The 20,905-nt window shown below is 38.8% G+C and overlaps 1 protein-coding gene across 2 annotated transcripts in view; it reads right to left on the reverse strand.

Moving 5' to 3' along the window:
- Window positions 1-17,067, reverse strand: part of DOP1B (DOP1 leucine zipper like protein B) — a 61,444-nt gene extending 44,377 nt beyond the window's left edge. The window contains exons 1-3 of one of the 2 annotated variants that reach the window (XM_058019214.1): window positions 17,038-17,067; window positions 16,546-16,629; window positions 13,310-13,476 (exon numbers count right to left, since the gene is read on the reverse strand). In XM_058019214.1, coding sequence (XP_057875197.1) covers window positions 13,310-13,447 — 138 coding nt within the window. In that variant the 5' untranslated portion in view covers window positions 13,448-13,476; window positions 16,546-16,629; window positions 17,038-17,067. Of the gene's footprint in view, window positions 1-13,309; window positions 13,477-16,545; window positions 16,848-17,037 lie in introns of those variants that run through there. The other variant, XM_058019212.1, reaches the window with a different exon arrangement.
- Window positions 17,068-20,905: the final 3,838 nt, after the last annotated feature.

Raw genomic sequence — 20,905 nt, forward strand, 5'->3', positions numbered from 1 at the left:
TTACATTTTCACTTTTAGCACCTAAGTTTGGAAGCCTTTTCCAAGGTTTCAGATTAAATCTTGTGTTTAATTCTAAGTTTCGGTTTACAGGCTCAAAATTCTGAAAGTTTTTTTTTATTCTGGATTCTAACAGTAAATATTTTGCCCTCTCAGTGTTCAGACTGAACAAATACCATCTTAATATTCCAATACTGAAATATCAACCAGGCAGAAAATGGAAATATTCACTGCTTATTCCACAGAGCATCGGCAATAATGGCACCTCAGCTTTGGCTCCAACATTTCCTAAGGATTTGAAGGGAATAAGAACTCCCTTCTCCAAACATCAGGGATAACGATATTTAATGATAAACTGAATATTTCGAATCAGGGAATTATTTGGAAGGGAACCTTCCACCATCCCAGGGTGCTCCAAATCCCATCCCAAATCCCCTTGGGCACTTCCAGGGATCCCCAGATTCTCTGGGCACCCTCCCAGCCAGGAATTCCTTCCCAATCCCATCCTATTCAAAATTTCCACTTTTCCCTGATAACTGGCACACCAAAAGAGATCATACACTGAATTTGAGGGAAATTGTGACAGCAAATGTGGTGGTTTTACTTTGAAACTGGGTGGAAATAATTTTGCATAGTGGTTTTGGTTTGTTAATTTAAGATTTCTTTCATTTTAAGATTTTTTGGTTTAAGGTATTAAAGAGTGTGGTGTGTTTTGGTGTTGGTTAATTAGCCATTAGTTCTTATTATATAATTAGCAATTAGTTCTTATAATAATTAACAATTAGTTCTTATTTTTTGTTGTGAGGTAGGAAGATAGGATTAGGAGAAAGGTAAAGTAGGTTTAAAACTTTAAACAGGTATAAAGAAAATTTTATTAACAGTAGCTAAAAGAAAAAAAAGTAGTAAGAATTAAAATAAACCTTTTAGAACACTTGTTTTTCTCCTGCAATCTTTCTTTTTTTTTTTCACAGATAACATAAAGAAACAAAATTTCAAATTTTCAGTTAGTTTACCACTTTTAAAATAGTCTTTATTTAGTTTATTAAGGGAGGGAAGTTTTTCTTGTTAATGTTATGGAGAATTCTCCACAAGAGGAAAAAAAAAACCAGTTGTCTTAATTAATTAATTAATTAATTAATCATGGGGGCACAGGAATACTTTCAAAATTAGAACAAAGAAGAGAGAGTTGTGGTCTCACTATTTTACCTTGGGTGGCAGAGCTGAGGGTCTGGGCGAGCTGTCTCACTCGGAATGCTGGCTTAGCACGAGGGCAAATGTCACCTGCTCTGAGGGCAAATGTCACCTGCTCTGACTGAGTGACCTGCTTGGGGACACTGGCAAATGTCACCTGCTCTGAGGGACTACTTGGTGACACTGGCAAATGTCACCTGCTCTGAGGGACCTGCTTGGTGACACTGGCAAATGTCACCTGCCCTGACTGAGGGACTGCTTGGGGACACTGGCAAATGTCACCTGCTCTGACCCAGGGCCCTGCTTGGTGACAATGGCAAATGTCACCTGCTCTGACTGAGTGACCTGCCTGGTGACAATGGCAAATGTCACCTGCCCTGAGTGACCTGCTTGGTGACACTGGCAAATGTCACCTGCCCTGACCCAGGGACTGCTTGGTGACACTGGCAAATGTCACCTGCTCTGAGGGACTGCCTGGTGACACTGGCAAATGTCACCTGCCCTGACTGAGGGACCTGCTGGGTGACACTGGCAAATGTCACCTGCCGTGACCCAGGGACCTGCTGGGTGACACTGGCAAATGTCACCTGCCCTGAGTGACCTTCTTGGTGACACTGGCAAATGTCACCTGCTCTGACCGAGTGACCTGCTTGGGGACACTGGCAAATGTCACCTGCCCTGAATGACCTGCTTGGTGACACTGGCAAATGTCACCTGCTCTGACCCAGGGACCTGCTGGGTGACACTGGCAAATGTCACCTGCCCTGACTGAGGGACCTGCTTGGTGACACTGGCAAATGTCACCTGCCCTGACCCAGGGACCTGCTTGGTGACACTGGCAAATGTCACCTGCTCTGACCCAGGGACTGCTTGGGGACACTGGCAAATGTCACCTGCTCTGACTGAGGGACCTGCTTGGTGACACTGGCAAATGTCACCTGCTCTGACCCAGGGACTGCTTGGGGACACTGGCAAATGTCACCTGCCCTGACTGAGGGACTGCTTGGGGACACTGGCAAATGTCACCTGCTCTGACTGAGTGACCTGCTTGGGGACACTGGCAAATGTCACCTGCTCTGAGTGACCTGCTTGGTGACACTGGCAAATGTCACCTGCTGTGACCCAGGGCCCTGCTTGGTGACATTGGCAAATGTCACCTGCTCTGACTGAGTGACCTGCTTGGTGACACTGGCAAATGTCACCTGCTCTGAGGGACTGCTTGGTGACACTGGCAAATGTCACCAGCTCTGAGGGCAAATGTCACCTGCCGTGACCCAGGGACCTGCTTGGTGACACTGGCAAATGTCACCTGCTCTGACCCAGGGACCTGCCTGGGGACACTGGCGAATGTCACCTGCTCTGACTGAGTGACCTGCCTGGGGACACTGGCAAATGTCACCTGCTCTGACCTGCCTGGTGACACTGGGACTGCCAGGCACACAACATTGCGAAACTGAGGAGCCACAGATTTTTTATTGCTGTAACTTTTTATTGCTTGCCCATGGCATTGGTGTTGGGCAATGCCCTTTTCCTCACCCACAGATGGGGCAACTGAGAGGGTGTTAAAAACCTTTCTTCCATTTTCAGAATCATGAGAAGGGAGAGACAATACAGATATTATATTCACAATCAGAAGCTAATTATTTCCTAATTACAATGCACTATAAGTGTTTCTTGCCCTATCAGCTTTAGCCACACCTTGCTGTAAATGCCTTAAAACCAAACATCTAAAATTTCCCCTCATGGGTCCCACAATTCACCTTTCACAGTTCTATTTCCCCAAACTATCCAGTCTTTTTTACAAAACCATCCTTTGAAACTTGTTTCCAGCTCCATTTCTCTCTCAGCAATGTCTGTCCCGTTCCAGGGCATTTCTCAGTCAGCATTTCTTGTCTCAAGGTTTGCACACAGATGCACAAACTGTGTGAGCCTCCTGTCAAACTTGAAAAATTCCCTACAAATCCATTTCCCACACATGGCTGCCGAGACTTTGAAGGGATGTGCTGCCTCAACCTTTCCTCACATTCAGAATCCATCCACACAAGCATCACAAGCTGGGATCAAGTAGAGGAACTTCTACTTGAGGGAGCAAGTAGAAGAATAAAAGTTGAGAATTCAAATTGGATCAATGAATTTTTGGACAATGGGGGTTTACAGGATGGGTTTCACCTTTTGTTAAAGGAATTTTTTTTTGGTTGTAATCATTGTTTTTATTGTTTTGCTCATGTTTCCCTGTTTAGTTAAAGTGTCTGCAGAGATCCATTGGGGAAGTCTTCATAGTAAGAAAAAACTGGGGAGTTGTGGAATCCTTTGGAACCTTCAGGACAAACCACAGAGTCTCCACCTGGGCTGAAAGAGAAGAGTTCCCCATGGAGCCTCACAACACCACGAACCACCCCAGTTCCTTTCCCCAGATGTCCTAAATTCTCCTGGTTTCTCCTTTCCCTGTTCCCTCATTGAAGTCTTCATAGTAAGAAAAAAACAGGGGAGTTGTGGAATCCTTTGGAGCCCTCAGAGAAACCCCCAGGACTTTGCCTTGGAAGAATAAACCACAGAGTCTCCACCTGGGCTGCAAGAGAAGAGTTCCCCATGGAGCCTCACAACACCATCATCCTCCCCAGTTCCTGTCCCCAAATGTCCCAAATTCTCCTGGTTTCTCCTTTCCCTGTTCCCTCATTGTTTGTGGTATCCCTGGTGGCCACCCCATCTTCACTGCAGGGTAATGCCCTTTGTGCCACCCCATTCTTAACCTTGTGCACGCCCCGTGGTTTGTGTTTTGTCCCTGATTTCCCTTGGGGTTGCTGGAATAAACCTTCATTTATCTAAATATTTATCTAAACTAAAACCCATTCTGACATGGGGAGTGTGGTGTGGCGCTGCTACACCTAAAACCACAGCAGCAGCAAAAACTTCAAACTAAAACCCAACAGAGTGTCCCTGCAGCCCCTGGAAATTGTGTCTCTCCATCTTTCTTGCAGCAGGGGTCATCTCTTCCCAAAATAATCCCTTGGATGATGTGAAAAGAAAGGGAAAATGGAAAAGGAAAAGGATTTTGTGGCCTGAGCAGGACAACACCACGGGCTGAGGGTAGGAATGTGCTCGTTGTTGAGGGAGTGACAAAACTAATTTCTGTCCCCTTAAAAAGGAAATAAGCCCAGAAGTTTCTCATTTTGATTAGGTGAAAAAGGCATCTCATAGGCCTGGGGGACTTCACCTCAAACTTAAGGACAGGAACCAAACAGTCCCACCTGAGCAATTTCCTAGAAGAAGAAGAGAACAAAGAAACCAATGGCTTTTGTGAGGTGTTTTAGCAGGGGCAGGAGGGCCTCTTGCACCTGGATGGGTTTTTCTCTGCAAAGAATTTTGTTATTTTGCCTTTTATTAAAACTTTCCTGCTTCCAACCCTGCCACAGAAGCCATCCTGGTGATTTTATGCCTCCAAAGGTAGCTGAGCTACCTTGGGTGTGAAATGGACCTCTAAGAGCTTATGGGACCTGGCTTGAGGAGGCTCCTACTTCTGCTGAGGGCTCTGTGCTCCTACACATTCCCTTTATTTGGAATTTGCCATGGCATGGGCAGGAATGGGATGGGCAGGAATGGGGTGCTGGATTTGCTGCCTGGAAGGGAAGAGCAAACCAAAGAGCAGCTTTTCTTTAGTGTGCCTGGTTTTAGGAGAGTTTTTCCTCCTGTTGCCAGTTCCTGGCCTTTCAGGTTCTCTTTATGTAACACAGAAATGAAAACACCTGAGTTGGTGTGGCTGCTGAAGGAATTGACCTCATTTGCAGATTCCTAGAAAATCACAAAAGGTTTTATGCCCAAACCCCACTACACCTATCTCCAGCAGGTTCAGGGATTTAAAACCCCATTCCAACATTTTTAAAGGCTGTGGTTGTCCCAAGAATCCTCCCTGCTGCTTTGCTGGAAGGTTCAGGTTCTTCCCAGCCTGCCCAGAATTGCAGATCCAATGATTTTAAAAGGTTTGAAAGGCATTCATTGGCAGAGGGATCTCAAATGTTCACTGAGATAAGAGTGAGGTAATAACAGAGAGAGTTTTAAATGATAATTAAGCTCTTCCAGCTGACAGGCAAAGTGGAAAAGTTGGATTAGCAAGGTTGAGAAATTGGATTTTTAAATATCCTGAGCTTCCACAAGAGGAAAAAGAACAACGAATCAAGAATGGTGGAATTTTAACTTTGGCTGGGTTCTTCCCAGCCTGCCCAGAGCTGCAGCTCACAGGATTTTAGAAGGTTTTAAAGGCTTTCATTGGCAGAGGGATCTCAGATGTTCACTGAAATAAGAGTGAGGTGATAATAGAGAGATTTTAAAATGATAGCTAATCTCCTCCACCTGACAGGAGAAACTGGATTTTTAAATATCCTGAGCTTCCACAAGACAGAAAAGAACAAAGAATTAGGACCCAGGAATGCTGGAATTACAACTTTGGCTGGTGGAGGTGAAATCAACTCCAGATCCCATCCCACACCTTTTTCTCCAACATTAACACCCAAAGATGCTCAGAATTTCTCTGAAATTGTCCTACAAAAATACAGAATTAGCTACAAAAGGAAAACTTGCTATTTTTTGCACCTGTGCCCTAAAATTAAACCACAAGCACAGAGGAATATTTGCATTTCCTCAGTTCCTGGTTTACTTCCTTCTGCACTAGAAATCTGTTAAAAATAATGATAAAAACTCCATCAAATCAAGGAAATATTTTTATTTCCATCACTAGAGTTCCAGGAAAAGGCAGCATCAATTTCTAAGATTATCTTCAAATAGGAAATACCTAATAATAGAATTCATAATTCTTGCTAAAATACAGTAATTAATATAATAATATAATAAATAATTCTTGTTTAAACAACAGTGGCTGTGACAAAAGGGGGAGAAGAAGAAACTCTGATCCTTTTTTCCACTGATTCATTTTCCAAGTTAAAAAAATTCCAAACATAACTCCAGCTTCTATAGAAATACCATAAAAAGAATTAATTTTAGAATAGGAGAATGAATTTTAAATTTGGTTGTAAGGAAAGTAGGAGCTGGATAAAAATTTATTTATAATATATAAAAATCTATGTAATAAATATAAAATTTTTATCCAAGGATAAAAAGCACTTTGAAAGTTTATAATTCATATAATAAATTAAAAATAATTTGTAGTTTAATACTAAATAATTTGTTTATTAAATTTTAAACATTTCTAATATATATATTTATAATATGTAATACATTTATATAATAAGTATATTGTTTTAATCCAAGCATAAAAAGCTGTTTGAAAGTTTGAAATTTATATAATAAATTAAAAAATAATTTATAATTGAATATTAAATAATTTACATTTAGAAAGTTTAAATAATTTATATATATCTAAATTTATATCAAATATAGAAATTTTAATGCAAGGATAAAAAGTTTGAAAATGTGAAATGTATATAATAAATATCTAAAAATAATTTATAATTAATGTTAAAGAATTTTTACATAGAAAAATTTAAATTATTTATATATATATACAATAAATTTAGAAATTTTTATCCAAAGATAAAAAGCAGTTTGGAAGTGCAGTTTTAGACCAAATAATACTGAAATGCCTGAATGGATTGGCTTGGAAAGGACATTAAAATTATTTTAAAAATTTCTTTATTTATTTTAAATTTTTATATTTTTATTTTATTTCTTTTAATTATTTTTCATTTATACATTTAATTTATTTTTTATTTTATTTATTCTATTTTTATATTTCACTTATGTATAATTTTATTTTTAGGTTAAAATTATTTATTTATTTGCTTATTTATTTATTCATTAAAGATCAGCCTTTGCCACGGCAGGGACAACTCCCACTGTCCCCAGCTGGCCTTGGGCACTGCCAGGGATCCAGGGGCAGCCCCAGCTGCTCTGGGAATTCCCTGGGAATCCTCAGCGCCCCAAATTTCAGGGATTTTCAAAAACCACTCCTTTCCTTATTTCCTTACAGAACCAAAATCCAGTATTTTCTACTCCAATATATTATATATTATATATTATATATTATATATTATATATTATATATTATATATTATATATTATATATTATATATTATATATTATATATTATATATTATATATTATATATTTTCTATATTATATCTAATATTATATCCAAGATATCTAATAATATGTAATATATAATATAGAAAATATGTAATGTTATATATAACATGAATATACAATATATAATATACAATACATAACATAATATATATTATATAATATATATTATATTATATATTATATATTATAAATAATATATATACTATATACTATATAATATATAATGTATTATATATTATCTATTATACATTACACATTATATATTACATATTATATAGTATATGGTATATAGGATATGGTATATAGTATATCGTATATGGTATATAGTATATATTATGCTATATATTATATGTTATATATATTATGTATTATGTATTATATTACATATCTAATATTATATATCCAATGTTACATATCTAATATTATGCCCAATATATCTACTATATTCCAGTATATCTCATTTTAGTTCTTCACGTTGCCAACGGAGCCATTTCCCCACTTCCTGCCCCCACCCACAGTTGATATTTCTGGAGCACACATCCCCAAAGTGAGCATTTGGTTTTTTTTCCAAACTCACACATTTTTATCCTCCAACTGCCTGAAATTCCCCAGCCCTGAACATTTTATATAGATTTACTATTTGTTTATACTCTGAATACAGTGCCAGGCATTTTGGATATAAAAATAATAATATTTGGATATAAAAATAATGTTAAAAGTAGCTATTGCATTGACAAACCCACCTGTACTGAATCAGCAGTTATTTTTAAGTTTAAAAGTTTTAATTTAATTTTAAAATTTAAATAACCCTTCACCCCAGCAGCTTTTTTAGCAAAGTCTGAAATGATTTCTTACTGAAAAATGCAGCTGAAACATCTTTAAAACACTGACATCCATATTTACTGCTTGTTTCATCCACCTGCCCATTTATATTCTTATTAGAATATAATATTTATATTCTAATAGTAGAATATAATATTTGTATAGATATTTGCTATAAACATTATTTATATAAACATTAGAATATTTATATTATTTTAATTATTTATATTTATATAATATCTATATATTTGCATCTGCATATTTATATTCTTTTAGAATATTTTTAATAGGAGAATATAATATTTATATAAATGGCACATATAAACATTAATTATATATATTAAGATATAATATTTATATTTTCATATTTTAATCACTCATATCTATATAACGTTTCTATATTCACATCTGCCCGTTTATATTCTTATTAGAATATAGTATCTATATTCTAATAGTAGAATATAATATTCATATAAATGTTAGATATAAATATTAATTCTATAAATATTAGAACATATTTATAATATTTTAATTCTTTATGTTTATATAATAGTTTATATTTGCATCTGCCCATTTATATGTCTGTTAACTTATATTTATATTCTAATATAGAATATTTATATAAATATTAGCTATAAATATTATTTAATAAATATTATAGGAATTATATTTATATTGTAATATTGTAATTCTTTATATTTATATAATATTTATATGTTTACATCTGCGCATTTATATTCTTATTAGAATATAGTATTTATATTCTAATAGTAGAATATAATATTTATATAAATACTAGCTATAAATAATATTTTAATAAATATTATCCAAATAATATTGATATAGTAATATTTTAATTCTTTATATTGATATAATATCTTTATATTTGCATCTGCCCATTTATATTCTTATTAGAATATAATATTTATAGTCTAATAGTATATCTTTATATAAATGTTAAATATAAATATTAATTATATAAATAGTAAAATATAATATTTATATTATATTTTGATTCTTCCAATTTATATATTTCTATATTTACATCTGCCCATTTGTATTATTATTATAATATAGTATCCATATTCTAATAGTATAATATAATATTTGTATAAATATTAGCCACAAATATATAAATAATATTTATATTAAAATATTTTAATTCTTTATATTTCTATAATATTTCTATATTTGCACCAGCCCATTTACATTCTTATTAGAAATATTATTTTCCACTGTTTATCATTTCCCATCATGATCTATTACTCACATTATTCAAAATAACCCCCAAAATCCTTCCCTTCTAAGTTTGGGGTTTGAAATAAATGAGCGAATTCTGTCAATTCTCTCATGCTCACACCTGGCACCTGCAGGTTTTAACTCTGAAGGGGAAATTCATCTCTCCTGACCTCAGAAACCCCAAAATCAGCCCAAAAAAAAGGGTAAAAAAGGGGTAAAACTGCAGCCACTGCTCAGGCTCCCCGTAACACCAACAAGGAACAAACACAGACTTAGGACAACATTCCTCTGACCTACTTTGGGCAAGGGATGAGTCACAGAACAAAAAAGAAACCAAAATAAACCAAATATTCCTCTGCCTGCCTCAAAGCAATGCCAGGTGAAATGAAATGTCACGTCACATAAAGCTCACCTGCCTTCAAGGCTAAAATAAAATAAAATAAAATAAAATAAAATAAAATAAAATAAAATAAAATAAAATAATTATATAAAATAAAAATAATACATAATATATAATATAATATATAATATGTAATATATAATATGTAATATATCATATATCATACATAATATATAATGTATAATATATAACATGTAATATATAATATACAATACATAATATATAATATATAATATATAATATATAATACATAATACATAATATATAATATATTATATATTATATATTATATATTATATATTATATATAATACATAATATATATTATAATGTATTATAATATATTATAAATAATATGTAATACGTAATACATAATATATAATACTTAATACATAATATATAATATATAATATATAATATATAATATATAATATATAATATATAATATATAATATATTATATATTATATATTATATATTATATATTATATATTATATAGAAAATTAATCTCTGCAGATCTGCCAACTGAGCATTCAGATGTTGCTTTCCTGGTTCTACACATCACCAGAAAATATAATTTTGAGCTGTAGAAGCAACAGAGGAACTCAAAATCAAACTCCAGTTTATCCTCAGTAGAATCATTGAGGTTGGAATAAATTTTAAGGTCATGAAGAACAACAGAGAGGCAAACTCAATCTTTTACCTCATTTTTAAGGGATAAGATATTTTAAGGGATCATTCATTCTTTCCTTTGCCACCTCTGACCCCATTTCTGTTAGAAAACATCAAAATATTCTTACATTCTTCTAGAATTGTTTAAATATGCTTCGGTTTAGGTCAATCCCTGCTGCTGAAGTCCAAGGTGTTGTGCCAAAATGCCAAGCCATGCATTATAATTTCCCTCTAGTTCAACAAACCACTTTTATATAAAACTATATTTAAAGATCAGCTGTTCAGACCTGATTTCCCTGTGATTTGCAAAGTATTTAGGTTAAAAATTCAAATACACCTGGTTTAGAACAATGGAATCCAAGCTGGGTTGGATTTTCCCTACTTACAAAATCCTTTCCTCTCTCCTTTTCTACCTCTGACGCCAGTTCTGTTAGAAAACACCAAAATATTCTTCTAGAACAGTTTAAAAATGTTTTGGGTTTAGGTCAATCCTTGCTATTCAAATCCAAGGTGTTGGATGCCAAGCCATGCATTATAATCTTCCTCTATTTCAACAAACCAGTTTAAAAATATTATATTTAATATTTATATTTATAAAGATCAGCTGTTCAGACCTGATTTTCCTTTGATTTGCAAAGAATTTAGGTTAAAAATTCAAATACACCTGGTTTAGAACAATGGCATGCAAGCTTGGTTGGATTTTCCCTACTTCAAAAATCCTTCCTTCTCTCCTTTGCTGCCTCTGACCCCAGTTCTGTTGGAAAACACCAAAATCTTCTTCCAGAACAGTTTAAAAATGTTTTGGGTTTAGGTTTAGGTCAATCCCTGCTGCATCACTGATACAGAAAGGAAAGCACAGCTCTGCAATAAAATATTTTACATTTCTGAAGCACATCTGCATTTTGCTTTTCCCAGCCCCTGGATTACCTGGAGGGTGATGTCCCTGAGCTTTATGGAAATAAAACAATGTTTGTGTCTCAACGGTGCCTGCAGGAGAAAAAGTCTCAGAAAATATGACAAAATTGTGGTGTAATGCTGATTTCTCACTGCTCTGGAAAAGAACTTCTGAACTTCTTCATTTCTGGTGTTTTGTCCTTGCCTTTCTCAGCATTTTCATGGGGATGAATCTCAGTTATCCCTGCACACAGGTGACCCCCAGGATCTTTAATAAAACCACGTGGAAATTGTAAAAATAATTTGATTTTATAAACTCATCTCCTTCCTGCTCATGCACCTCCAGCACTGAGGTTTTCCTGGCAGAAGCACCTCCTGATAAAAATCAACAATAATATTTATAATAATATTTATAATAATATTTATCATAATACGTATAATAATGTTTATAGTAATGTTTATAGTAATATTTATAATAATATTTCTATTTGAGGCTGTCAGAGACCACCAGGAGTTCAGGGAATTGTTGGAATCCCAAATATAAAAAACTCAGAATTTTGGGTCTGGAAGCCAAAGCTCAGAATTAAACTCAGGATTTGATCTGAGACCTTGGGAAAGCGTCCCAAACTGAGGTGCTGGAAGCAAAAATGTGAATTTGTATTTCAAGCAGAGAAAAGTTAAGCTAAGTAAAAGAAAGTTTGAAGTTTTAAAGTTTAAGATATGAAAAAATTAAAAGTAACTACAAAGGTAAACAGAGAAATTAGAATGCAGCACTGCAGGTTTGTGTCAGAACATAATTAGCTAAGAATAATTAGCTACAGCTTACACTGTAGCACAAGTCCATCAGACAAAATATTTAAATATTTGAGTCAAAAATATAAATATCCTCATTAGCAGTGTTTTATTAGTCAATAACTCCTTAAAAATCTTAAAACTTAAGGGTCCTGTGACCTTCTAAACCATACTGAACAATGTGAGCCAAACTCACCTGTATAGAAAACAAAGAAATAAACCTCATCATCAAAACTAACTCAAAAAATCCCATCTCTAATCATTCAAAACTCCTCCAAAAATCCCCATAAATCCTCCAGAACCCCCCACAGCCACTGACATCTTATTTCCCTTCTCCTCCACATCCCTCCTGCTTTTCAGACAACACCCAGGGATGAGCACTGGGGAGGATTTGCTGCAGGAATTTTTAAGCTCCTAAAAAGATTAAATCCCTAAACCACCCCAGCAGATGGGCCCTGGATCAGCTGAGAGCTTTTTTTTCCTTGGTTCCTGCTCTGCTGCCACAGATTTGGGCAGCTCTGAACCTGGGTAAAAGCTCAGGTGGGTGCTCAGGGCTCATCTGGGTCAAAACAAAAGATCAAAGCTTTCCTCTCGTTAATTATTTCATATTTTCCCTTTGGAGAAAAAAGCTTTTTGAAGGCATCTGGCTCCTGATGAGAGCCAGAATCATGGTGAAAAACTGAAGGCAGAAATGTGGAACTGCTGTTCCAAAACAACATTTCTGTCTCTCTCCATGGTCGTACAAAAAGCACCAAATTTCCCCAAATCCAAGGGAAATGTGACCTTTAAATAAAAGCTTTGACTCAGAAAATATTCTAAAACTTGGCATTAACTCTTTTCTAGAAAAGCTTTTTAGCTGCTCTAGAGTGAGGCTTTCTTTGATGCAAAAATTGAATTAATTAAAATTAAATTAATTAAATTAAGTTAAATTAACTTAGCAGCACGAAGACAGCAAATACCATTTGCAGGAAAGCCCTTTCACCAGATTTGCTCACTTTTTTAATATCAATTGCTCACATTTATTTTTATATAAATGTGAGAAATTCACCAGAATTTCTCACATTTATATGAAGAAACACTGACTTAGCTCCTTCCATTATTTTTCTTGAGTGAATTTTTAGTTTATTTCAAGTGCTGGAAGTGCCAGAAAAGTTCACAGCAATACAAATATCCCAAATAAATGATAAAAATTCCCCTCACACTGTACCTTGTTGAGCTTGCCAAGGGAAGAGATCAGGTCTGCCCATTCACTGGATGATTCAAAGTTCCTCAAAGCTTTCTCAATTGCTGAAGAATAATTCCTGTATCTGTAATCCCCAAGCAAATCCTGCTCTTCTGGATCCATCCTGGCTGCTCATAGCAAGGTGGAGCCTCCTGCAAAACTCAGACAGGCAAAAAGTTACAAAAATCACCCAAATTTCAGCTCTGCCACAGCTGAAGTCATAAATATGGACAAGCACTGGCAGCACAATAAACAAGTTAAAATTTCAATACAAAGTTAAAAATAATTCCCAAATTAATTTTGACTCCCCACTGACTTTTTCAAGAGAAAATCTGGAATTTTTCAGTCACATTTTCAGTCACTTTTTCCTATTTCCTTTTGGGAAGGTGTTTTCTCATTCCACACACAATAACAAAGGGGAGGATCCCAAAATCTCCCTCCAAGGAGTTGGGAATTGCCAATTCTCAAGTTGTAAATTGAGAATTTAGAACTCATGCCCTGTGCTCTGGAATGGGGAATATTCCTGGAGCCTGGAATGGGGAATATTCCCTGTGCAAACACAATTTCCATGGGGATTCCTGCTCAAGGGCTCTCAGCCCTCAGCACAAGGAGCTCCAGGTTAAAATTTCAATACAAAGTTAAAAATAATTCTCAGAATAATTTTGATTCCCCACTGACTTTTCCAAGAGAAAATTTGGAATATTTTCAGTCACTTTTTCCTATTTCCTTTTGGGAAGGTGTTTTTTCCATTCCACACACAATAACAAAGGGGAGGATCCCAAAATTTCCCTCCAAGGAGTTGGGAATTGCCTTCAGAACTCATGCCCTGAGTTCTGGAATGGGGAGCCTGGAATGGGGAATATTCCTGGAACATGGAATGGGGAATATTCCCTGTGCAAACACAATTTCCATGGGGAATCCTGCACAAGGAGCTCTCAGAGCACAGTAAACAGGTCAGTAACAGGTCAAAATTTCAACAAAAATTTAAAAATAATTCCCAAATTATTTTGACTCCCCACTGACTTTTCCAAGAGAAAAATTTGGAATTTTTTCAGTCACTTTTTCCTATTTCCTTTTGGGAAGGTGTTTTCTCATTCCACACACAATAACAAAAGGGAGGATCCCAAAGTTTCCCTCCAAGGAGTTGGGAATTGCCTTCAGAACTCATGCCCTGAGTTCTGGAATGGGGAATATTCCCTGGGCAAACACAACTTCCCAGCCAAACCCTGCTCAAGGGCTCTCAGCCCTCAGCACAAGGAGCTCTCAGAGCCCTGCAGCTCCACTTGGCAGCAGCAGATGCTCAAGTGCAAGTCCAAGGTGTTGTGCCAAAATGCCAAGCCATGCATTATAATCTACCTCCAGTTCAATAAACAATTTAAAAAATGTTTTTATATTTAAAGATCAGCCGTTCAGACCTGATTTTTCCGTGTTTTGCAAAGTATTTAGGTTAAAAATTAAAATATAGCTGGTTTAGAACAATGGAATCCAAGCATGGTTGGATTTTCCCTACTTAAAAATCTTCCTTCCTTCTCTCCTTTGCTGCCTCTGACCCCAGTTCTGTTAGAAAGCATCAAAATATTTTTCTAGAATAGTTTAAATATGATTAGGTTTAGGTTTAGGTTTAGGTCAATCCCTGCTGCATCACTGATACAGAAATGAAACCACAGCTCTGCAATAAAATATTTTATATTTCTGAAGGACATCTGCATTCAGTCTCCTGCTGTTAGGACACAAAAACAAACCCAAGCCATCCTCCACGTCCTTTAGAGCATTAAATTTGTTGTAATAAACAACTTTAACTCCATCAATAGAAAAGGTTTGGTAAGAAACCCTCAAAAGCAGAAAAGTGCTGGATGAAATTAAAAACCAGAAAGGATTTTAAGTGCAGGTTTAAGGCACTTTTGCACTCCCCTGAGCAGGATTGAGGCATTGCCAATAAAACCACTCTGTGCCAGCCAAGCCAGACCCACCTCCATGGAAAAATAAAATTATCACACAATGTCATCGGGGCCAGATCGGCTTGGTTTGTTTGGCTACAAAGAGGATTTAATTTTGTCTTTATCAGGATGTTTGCAGTGCTGCTCACAGCACAAAGAGTGAAATCAGGGAATAACATTTTCATTTATCTGGGATCCAGCTCTGCTTGTTCCAAAAAAAAAAGAAATTAAAGTCAATCCTCCCATAAAACCCAACAAAGTGGAAAAGCTGCAAGATACTGTCAGCAAAAATTAGGAGTAATTTGATACAAACACTGGGCAAGAAACGGAACTCTATTTCCCTCATCTCATGTAAGGATCTTAATCGTGGATTGTTTCCACTGCTGAGGACAAAGCAGGAGTGGGAAGTTTTTCCAGCAGCTCTCTGCCAAGTCAGGGCTGCTGCCACTTCCATGGAGAGGAGATTTGTGTGGGTCACTCACAACCAGGCAGCTGCTCTGCTCACAGGACACAACAGCTCCCAAGGTATTTATTTAATCAGGATTTCTGCAGTGAAAAGACAGGTAAAGGGTTGATTTCCACACAGGACAGCAGGGATGGTTTAGTGTGGGTTGATATTCCTGCACCTCAGCTGCCAGATGTCAGCAAGGTTGGATAAAAGCCAGTAATTGAAATAAGGTAAATAAAAATGTTTGAGCTTGGACACAAAGGCAGGAAAATGAGTAATAACAAAATAATTAAAGACCCATACAAAACCCACTTGCTTTTTGGTTAGTGACCTTTATGCGCACAACCCAAACCCAGGTCACAAAGTTCCCCAGCAAGCCCCGATGTAAATAATCATTTATCACTTCCCCCACTGATGCTGCCAGGCTCTTTTCAGCGGTCAGGGCGAGGAGCGACGGCCAGAAATTAACCCAGGAAATTCACCCCAGCCTGAGGAAGGGCTCCTTCCATGGAGGCGGCGGAGAACCACGGAACGTGCCGAGCTGGGGAACCTCCATCAGGATCACCCAGACCCCCAAACCCCACGCTGGGCACCCCGGGCAGCGCCGTCCAGAGGCTCCCGGGGCTCTCGGGCCGTGCCCGTTCCCGGGAATGCCGCGGGTGTCCCTGGCTGGGGCCGTTCCGAGCCCGCCCGTGTCACCGGCTCCAGGCACGGCCGGGTGGGGACGGCGAACCCCTTCCAGCCCCGCCCGTTCTGCGACCCCGGCACTCCGGCCTGGCCAGCGCTGCCCCCTCAGCCGGGTCCCCTCCCGTCCCCTCCCCGCCACGGCCGCCTACCTGCGCAGGGCCCCGCTCCTCCCGGGGCCGGCGGCGACGACAGGGGAACCGGGCGGCGGCGGGGCGGGAGCGGCTCCGCAGTCCCTATGGAAACGCGCCCTATGGAGAACCGGCCCTAGGGAAGCCCGGCCCTATGGAAATGCGCCCTATGGAAGCCCGGCCTATGGAAGCCCGGCCCTATGGAGAGCCGACGCTATGGAAGCCCGGCCCTATGGAAATGCGCCCTATGGAAGCCCGGCCCTATGGAAATGTGCCCTATGGAGAGCCGACGCTATGGAAGCCCGGCCTATGGAAGCCCGGCCCTATGGAAGCCCGGCCCTATGGAACGCCGCCGCCCCCGCCCGCGCCGCCAGGCCCGCAGCGGGGCCGCACCACCGAGCGCCGCGCAGGGAGCGCCGAGCCATCGCGGTGCGGGAGGGCTCCAGCTGTGCCTATAAGCCGAGGGCTCTGGCGTTGTCACCCTGTGTCGTTGTCACGCGCTGTCGCTGTCACCTTTCTCCCGGTGTCACCCTCTGTCCTGTCGTGCCACAGCCCGCAGCGCGTCACCTGCCTCCCCCCGTAGGAAGATGGTACAGCCCGGCGGGCAGCCAGGGGCGCTGAGCGCCCTCTGGCGGTGCGGGCGGGGACGGCGGCTCCGCATCGGGAGAGCCCCGGGACGCACAGGGAGCCCCCGGGATGAACCGAGACAGCTCCGGAAAGCACCGGGAGAACCCGGGATGAACCGGGACAGCTCCAGGAAACACCAGGGGAGCCCCGGAAGGCCCTGGGAGAGCCCCGGAAAACACCGGGAGAGCTCCGGCATGCACCGGGAGAGCCGCAGGATGTACCGGGAGAGCTCCGAGAGAGCCCCGGGAAGCACCGGGAGAGCCTCGGGATGCACCGGGAGAGCCCCGGGAAACACCGGGAGAGCTCCAGGAAGCACTGGGAGAGCTCGAGGATGTACCGGGAGAGCCCTGGGAAACACAGGGAGAGCCTCGGGATGAACGGGGAGAGGTCCGGGAAACGTCGGGAGAACCCGGAATGCACCGGGAGAGCCCCGGGATGCACGGGGACGTGAGAAACTTACGGCTCACTGTTTAGAATTTTTATCAAAGTTTCTTAAGGGATAAAAGGGATAAAATCCAGCGCTAGGTACTTGGCTATTTGCCAAAAGCACATGGTTAACTTAAACTATGTTTTATTTTTAAAATACTTTCATTTTCATATATTTTGTAATTTCTATATATTTTATTTTTATATATACTTATATTTTAATATATTTATATATTCTATATTTTTATATATTATATATATATTATATTATATTTACTGTTACATTACATGCATATTCATAAGAGTTCATACATATTCACACATCCCTGTGAGTTTAGATGTTCTTTTTCTTGTTTTAACCTTTGACTTTTCTTCATGCTATCTTGTACATTAAACTAATATATTTTATTTCTTCTTCTGGTTCCATCCTGTTGTATTTTCGCTCCCTGATAACGGGGATCAATAAATTCTTATTTTTTCAGTGCTTTGGTCTCTGTTTCTGTTATCTTGTCTTTCAGGTAAGATCATTCCCAAATCTGTCTGAGAAGTCGCCTAAATATTTTATTTATATATACATAAAATATATCTAATTATATAATTATTTTTATATATTTTATATATTATATAAAATCATATATTATTACACTGAGTTAGTGACATGTAAAAGCATTTCAACATCTTAGAATCTCTATTATGATACAGTCTAAGACAGTATATTAGATATACAGATATTACATTATTGCAATATATAGATATTACACTACTATGTGGATTTAGGGATTTTGGAATTTGGATTTCCAAGTTTTTGGAAATTTTTTTGGTTTTTATGAGAGACTGGATGTCACATTTATAGAGTTTGAGTTCCATGTAAGGAGCTGTCAGTTTGCTTGGAAAAAGGTGATTGTGCTGGAGGAATTTTAGTCCAGTGACAGCAAACCAAAGGAACAAACCAACCAAAGAAAATCAAAATACCCATGGGAAGTAAAATACAGGGTTGTGCCTGAAATGGATTCAAATATTGATATATATTACTGACATATTATTATATTGATATATTGCAGAATATTGATATATTCCCCTTTCCTTCTTGTTTTTCCCTTTGCCATCCCTTCCCCTCTTCTTCCCCTTTCCCCTTCCCCCTTTTGTTCTTCCCTCTTTCACTTCTCTCTTTATTTTTGGGGTTTTTTTGGGTTTTTTTTTTTTTTTGTTTTGTTTGGTTTTTGGATTTTTGTGGTTTTGTTTGTTTGTTTGTTTTTGTTTTTAAACATGCAGACAGAAAATCCTGGTTGCTCAAAGCAGCTGGAAAAAAAAAATTAAAAATCAAGGGAAATGCATGAATTCACTTTTTCAAGGTGAGAGAAGAGAAACTGTTCAGATTTGCATGATACTGTTTCACTAATGACCCCTGATAAGTTACATTAAGTATTAAGTAAGTTACATTACATTAAATAAAATAAATATATTTAGTGTTACATTAATGTACTGTTTTCCTTTCTTGGCACCACCTGCCTCTCCCCTTCCTCGCTAGAATTTAGGATTTTAACCATTCCAAACTGCAATGCCACCAGTCCAAATTTCAATTTCTAAATTTTAGAATTCTTCTTGGAAATGCTGCTCAGAGCTTCTAAGCAGGTGCTTAACTGAGCAAAGAATTTGTATTTTTGATGATTTCCTTAAGACATAACATTTATCTCCTAAAATATGGTGTGTTTCTTCTTATGTTTTCCAATTTCTTTCTCAGGAGGGAGAGCTGGATGGTTTTTAAGCTCCCTTCCAAGCCAGAGATTCTGTGATTCTGTGGTAGTGACATGCCATGGAAAGACCAGTAAATCACATCTAGAAGTGTTGTACAGGACAACAGCCCATGATTGTTTAATGATTATTTCATTATTATTATTATTATTATTATTATTATTAACCCTTAAACTTCACACAGAGCAAGGGCACTACAATCTGAGAGCCACAAAACAATCCCCACACAACAGACCTGGGAGAAAAGTAGGGGAGGCAGTTAATAAAAAAAAAAAAAGAAAAGAAAAAAAAGAGAGAGACAGGACATAAAGAATTGATAAATTTCAGTTGGACATTGCAAATTCTGTGCAGAGCCCTGCCCTGGCACTGTGCCCCATCTCAGAGCACATTCCCTCTTCCAGGGGCAGCAACTGCTGCTCGTCCTTCCCCGAATCCCCCTCCATATCTGCAAAACATCTGTCCTGTCCTTCCTTTTCTTCATCCCATTGGAAGCTGGTAAAAATTACCAGATAATGGTCATAAATAATAAAGAAAAAACCCATAAATAACTTATGCAATTATGTATTAGCTTTTGCATGTTGCTATTGATCAGAAGTATTTAGATGTGGAATAAATTATAACTTTTTTTAGGTGATTGTAAATATAATATCATATCATATCTTATCCATCAGCTTAAGGAGGTACTGTATGGTTCATAGAGGAGAGGAAGCCAAGGAGCACTGGGAAAGATGATGAAATTGCTGATCTCAGCTTATGGATATTTGCAGATTGGGACTAAATAAACCCAGTGGAAAATGCTTGGTAGGCCTAAAACCAGCAGATATACTTTGCCGAAGCTGTAAGTGGTGTGTGCTGTGAGTAGAGCAGTGACTCCACGGACACGCAGTGCTGCTTGCTTGCTTTCTTTACAAATAAAGATCTAAAAATGAAATTGGGTTTAGCTATGGAAATTTTCTCACATGCTCTGTGTTTGTTTGGCCCATGTGGGCAGAGCGGCCTTGCGCGCTGCCCCTGCCCCGCTCGGTTTCCCGTGCCCGGCAAAGGCGCCCAGGCCGCGCTCGGTGCCCCCGGCTGTCGCTGCTGAAGGCAGGGCCGAGCCCCGGTGCCCGGCAGAGCCCTGAGGGACACCCCTGCTGCCCGGGCTCCCGCGGCTCCTGGAGCCGCTGCCCGCGAGTGCCCGGCCCGTCCGTGCGGCCAATTCCTGGTGCCCTGGGCAGCGCAGGCGGCAAAGCCAGGGCTCTGTGCTGTGGGGCTGGGGCTGTGCTGGGGCAGCGTGGCCAAAGCCTCACAAAGATTTGGGAGACCAAGAGCTGCTGCCGGGGCAGGATGATGTGAGCTCCTGTTCTGAGGAGGAGCCTGTGGGCTCATGGAAGGACGAGGAGGGCTCCCAGCTGTGTCCTTCATCCTGTGGTGAGGAGCTGTCCCAGGTAGAAGAGGCCATGGAGCTCTCTCCAGGTGAGAGCACCACTGAACCAGAGCTGTCCAAAGAGGAAGAGGCAATCGAGGACATCCCAGAGGACAGCACAAGTGACCAGGAGCTGTCCTCTGTGGAAGAGGACATCCAGGTCATTGCAGA

The sequence above is a fragment of the Melospiza georgiana genome, chromosome 2, assembly GCF_028018845.1.
Source record: "Melospiza georgiana isolate bMelGeo1 chromosome 2, bMelGeo1.pri, whole genome shotgun sequence".
Taxonomy (NCBI): domain Eukaryota; kingdom Metazoa; phylum Chordata; class Aves; order Passeriformes; family Passerellidae; genus Melospiza; species Melospiza georgiana.